Genomic DNA, 5,413 nt, shown 5'->3' with positions numbered 1-5,413 from the left:
CCCACCCCCCCCTTTGCACAGCTGGGAAATAAATTAATTCGTTTCATTAATTAATCAACCGGCCTCTGGCATCTTCATCCCACCCCCGCGCCGCTCACCACGTCATTCGGCAACTTTTTGGTTTAAAAAAAAACGCAATTTTGGGGCCAAAAAAACCCCCAAAAAACACCTGCTGGGGTTTTAAAAACTGCTGCACTCATGAATATTCATCAGTTTTAGAAAATATGCAAATTTCTGACTCATGAGCTGCTGGTTGCTCAGAACCAGCCACCATCCGAGGGTGAAAATTCACCTGAAAATTCAATTTTTAGGAGGGTTGGGGGGGGGGTTTTTCCTCATTTTTTTCACTTTTTTTTCTGCTCCAAATTGTGCCAAAATCACCTTTTTTAACCCAAAAAAACACCAGTGTTAATTAGTGATGGCTAATTAGGGGGGTGCGCTTCCATTTGGGGGTGAATTAGTCAGGTTTAGGGGGGGTTATCACTCTTTTTGGGGGTCGTTGCTCGGTTTTTGGAAAGTGGAGTCTATTTTGGGGGCAAATTGGGGCATTTAGGGGAAAGTCATGAATTTTGGGGGAGATTTGCTCAATTTGGGGAAAAATCCCTCATTTTGGGAGAATATCACCCATTTTGGGGTGAGTAGCACACGTTCTGGGGAGAATCACACATTTTGGGTAGAAAACCCCTCATTTTGGGGGGAAATCCCTCATTTTTGGAAATATAACTAATTTTGGGGTGAGCAACACACATTTTGAGGGGAAAATCACTCATTTTGGGTCAAAAATCAAATATTTTGGGGGAGAATCTGTATTTTGGAGACTAGAACTCGTTTGGGGGGGGAATTAGCCATTTTGTGAGCATCTCACACATTTTGGGGGAGATTCACTCATTTTGAGAGAAAATCACATTTTGGGGGAGAATCTGTATTTTGGAGACTAGAACTCGTTTGGGGGGGGAATTAGCCATTTTGTGAGCATCTCACACATTTTGGGGGAGATTCACTCATTTTGAGAGAAAATCACATTTTGGGAGAGAATCACTCATTTTTGGGAAAGAATCTCATTTTTTGAGAATATAAAGAATTTTGGGGTAAGCATCACACATTTTGGGGGAGAATCACTCATTTTTGGAGAATATAAATAATTTGGGGAGAGAAACAGTCATTTTTGGAAATACAACTAATTTTTAAGTGAGCAACACTCGTTTTGGGGAAAAAAGAAAATATTTTGGAAGAGAATCAGTTGTTTTTGGAGAATATCACTCATTTTGGGGTAAGCATCACACATTTTGGGGGAGAATCACTAATCTGGAGGGAAAATCACTCATTTTTGGGGGAGAATCACTCATTTTTGAGGGGCGTTAGCCCTCTTGGGTAATTCCTTTTTGGGGAGCATTTTTGGAGAATATCACTCATTGTCAGCTGTGCATCCTTTATTTTCGGGGTGAGTATAACATTTTGGGGGAGCATCACTCATTTTGGGGGAGCATCACTCATTTTGAGGGGAGCATCATTCATTTTGGGTTAAAAGCTCATTTTTTTGGTGGGAGGAACATCACTTTTTTGGGGGGGGAACAACACTTCTGGAATTATAAATCAATTGCAGATTTCGGTCAGTTCACCCATTTTTGAGGCTGATTTCATCAATTTTAAAGGGGTTTTTTTTGCCTATTTTGGGGGATATTCATTCATTTTTGGAGGATTCTTTAAAAACAAACAAAAAAAAAGACAAAAAGCTGAAAAATAATAATAAAAAATAATCCTTCTTACAGAAATCTGCATTTACAGGAGGAAAATTCCTTTATTATTTTTGCCCCACACCACCCGGCTTTGCTTTTCCGTTTCCCCGCGCCACGTTTTAAGGTGAAATTTACCCTTTTTTAAAATTTTGCATTAAAAAAACCCAAAAAACTAAAAAACAAAAAAACATAAACTAAAATACGCTGGGTTTTTTGCAAAGCTGCCCTCCCCCATGGCTCATTTTGGGGTAAAATCACCATTTTCCTGCACAGGGGGACAATATCAGGGAGAAATTCAACTTTCCAACAACAATATTGAATTTCCTCCCACCCACACAAGTCACCGTTCGATTTTGGGTGAAAATCTAGATTTTTTTAAATTATTTTTTCCCAACTCGGTGCCTTGGAAAAGTCTCGATCCTGGCAGCTTTTGCCCCAACTCTACATCCAGTTTCACCCCTTAAGGATGAGGATGAGGTGGAGGGGTTTTTTTCCAGATTTGATGGGGTTTTAGCACATAAATTAAAAGGATTTGGGGGAATTTCCTCCCTTTTTTCCAGAAATTGCATCCAGAGTCACCAAAGATCCACAGAATTGGGGCCAAAACCGGGTGATTTGGGCAATCTGGTGGGTCAAGAGCACGAAACCCTCCTCAGATGCGACCTGAAGCAGAATTTCCACTCGTTGATTGTTTTTTTTTTCTCCCACGTGCTGATATTTCTGCCTGTGAATCATCTTTTTGGGGGGAAAAAAACCCAAAAAAGCATCAGTCTTGGGGTTGGTTGGTTGGGGTTTGTTGAGTTTTGGGTTTTTTTGCTTTTTGCACCAAGAAATCCAAGTGATGGACGCGGTGGTGGCCCATGGTGAAAACCCGCTGGTGCCCAACAGCGTCCGAGCGTCATCTGGGGAAAAGAGTTTCCCCTAAAAAAAATCCTTTTTCTTTTTCTTTTTTTTTTTACCAAAAAATGAAAGGAAAAAGGGAAAAAATAAGAAGAAAACCTGAAAAAAAAATTAATCTGGCCACAATATGTGCCTTGTAAACACGTGTCCTTCACGTCCATGCGCCGACGTGGTGGTCCCCGCGCTCCTGTGGGCAGCCGGGACATCCGCCAGCGTCTCAAATTTCCTTTTTTTATCATCAATTTTGTTTGTTCTTGCCGATTTTTTTGGCATTTTAGGGGGAAATTTTGTTTCCGGTGCTGTCAGTGATTTGAGGAGGGCGCAAGAGGAGCTATTCTAGTGAGTCACTGTGGTCCAAGCCGAGGTCGGCACCGGGCGCCACTGGGAGGCCACCAGGCTCTTCCTCCAGCTCTTCCTCCTCTTCTTCCTCCTCCTCCATCTCGTCCTCATCTTCCTCATCTTCCTCCTCTTCCTCAGTGCCATCGAGGGAGTCGTCGTGGGCCGCCAGCATGGCCTGTTGCATGGCCATGGTGGCCGTGGCTGATGACAGGGGCTGCAGGTTGTCCATGCTGAGTGAGCCTGAAATTTAAAAAAAAAAAATATATATAAATAAGTTCTTCTCCTAATATAAAAAGGACCAAAAAGTGCAAAACCCAAGAATAACCCCAGCAAAAAAGTTGTACCAAGACAGAGCACCCTGGAGGGTGTCCAACCTGCCCCAACCCCAAGGTCCAACCTTTCATTTTTGTAACTACTCTGTCTTCGTTGAATAACAATAAACCTTCATTTTAGAGCAAGCAGATGCACAAATTGGTTGGGGAGATCTTTCCTTCATCTTCTCTTAATTTCCACCTTCCCTTCATCTTCTCTCTTCTCATCTTGTCTGGTCCATGCTTTGCTCTCTTCACCTTCCTCTTCTCTACTCATCTTCATCATCTTCTCTTCTTTTCCTGTCTTGTCTCATCTGTCTTTTCATCTCATCTTCATCTTCTCTGTTCCTCTTCATTTCCATCATCTGTTCTCTCCATCTTCCCTCTTCTCATCTTGTCTTCATCTTCTCTACTCCTCTTCATTTTCATCATCTATTCATTTTATCATCATCTTCTCTCTTCCCATCTTATGTCTTCTCATCTTATCTTCATCTTTTCTACTCTTCATTTTCATCATCTGTTCTCTACATCATCTTCTCTTCATCTTTCTTCCCATCTTGTCTCATCTGTCTTCTCATCTCATCTTCATCTTCTCTGTTCCTCTTCATTTTCATCATTGTTCTCTCCATCTTCTCTCTTCTCATCTTACCTCATCTGTCTTCTCATCTTCATTTTCATCATCTGTTCTTTTCATCATTGTCTCTTCATCTTCTCTCTTCCCATCTTGTCTCATCTGTCTTCTCATCTTCATCTTTTCATCTGTTTTTCACTTTGCCTTCCCTCCTCTCCCCATGTCTCCTTCCACCTCCTCCCCAGCACCTCAGGAGATATCCCAAGTGAAGCCCCATAGTGGGTGATCCTTGAGGTCTGTTCCTCTGCTGAGGAGATGGCAGTGCCCCATTGCCAGCTCCTTGGTGATGGCCAACTGGAAGGACCTTCTTGCATGGGCCACTTCTTCAACTTGTTTTTCCCCACAGGGTGATAAAGAGCTTTAGAAATCCTTAATTGCCAATTAAGGCCATAATTTAATGGGTGATCACCCCACCCGGGAAGGGCAGGGACCATCAGGGGTTGTCCTTACCATCAGGATTTGTCCCCGAATTGCCACCCTGCTGCTGCAGGACCCCAGCGGCGATGGAGTTGGGCCAGAACCGTTGGGTGGGTCGGTGCTGAGATTTGATTTTCTTGGCTTTAGGGGCTGGGTCCGGGTTGCTGGCGTCGAGCATCGGCTGCAGGATGCGCCGTCGGGCATTGATGAACCTTTCCAGGGAAAAGAGAGACCGTACGAGTCAGTAATGGTCGTGAACATCAATTTTGAGTCAAAACAAAAGAGATTTTTAACATTTTAATAATATTTGGTAATTCAACAATACAAGAAGGACCGGAAGGAGGATCCAGGAAGCTACAGGCCCCTCAGTTTGACTTCGATACTGGGGAAGCTGATGGAGCTTCTCAGATCATCCTGAGTGCCACCATGCAGTACACGTAGGACAACCCAATGATCAAACCCAGTCAGTGTGGGTTTATGAGGACAGGTCCTGCTTGAACAACCTGATCTCCTTCTACAACATGGTCACCTGCTTAGTGGATGAAGGAAAGGCTATGGACATTTTCTGCCTGGACTTTGACACCATTTTCCACAGCATTCTCCTGTAGAAACTGGCTGCTCATGGCTTGGATGGGCATCTATTTTGCTGGGTAAAGAACTGGCTGGGGAGCCAAGACCAAAGAGGGGTGGGGAATGGAGTTAAACCCAGTTGGTGGCTGGTCACCAGTAGTGTTCCCCAGGCTTGGTACTGGGGTCAGTCCTGCTTGAATGTCTCCATCAATGATCTGGATGAGGGGATGGAGGGCACCCTCGGTCAGTTTGCAGACGACACCAAGCTGGGTGGGAGTGTTGATCTGCTTGAGGGTAGGGAGGCTCTGCAGAGGGACCTGCACAGGCTGGGTCATGGGTGGGAGTGTGGATCTGCTGGAGGGTTGGGGGGCTCTGCAGAGGGATCTGGCCAGGCTGGATCCATGGGCCAGGACCAATTACATGAGTTTCAACAAGGCCAAGTGGTGGGTCCTGCTCTTGGGTCACAACAACCCCCAGGAGCGCTCCAGGCTTGGGGAGGAGTTGGGGGA

General features: G+C 44.4%; 1 protein-coding gene across 1 annotated transcript; it reads right to left on the bottom strand.

Annotated features, from left to right (window-relative positions):
• Positions 1-2,828: 2,828 nt before the first annotated feature.
• LOC104527871 (homeobox protein PKNOX2-like) lies at positions 2,829-4,546 on the bottom strand (the record flags this gene model as incomplete). Its single annotated transcript, XM_010171699.2, has 2 exons — positions 2,829-3,215; positions 4,368-4,546. Coding segments are annotated over 2 exons (427 nt in total), but the record flags the coding sequence as incomplete, so codon positions are not given.
• Positions 4,547-5,413: the final 867 nt, after the last annotated feature.

The sequence above is a fragment of the Antrostomus carolinensis genome, unplaced genomic scaffold, assembly GCF_000700745.2.
Source record: "Antrostomus carolinensis isolate BGI_N321 unplaced genomic scaffold, ASM70074v2 scaffold16027, whole genome shotgun sequence".
Taxonomy (NCBI): domain Eukaryota; kingdom Metazoa; phylum Chordata; class Aves; order Caprimulgiformes; family Caprimulgidae; genus Antrostomus; species Antrostomus carolinensis.
Note: the sequence above shows the minus strand (reverse complement) of the source record. Positions and strands in the feature narration are given on the sequence as shown.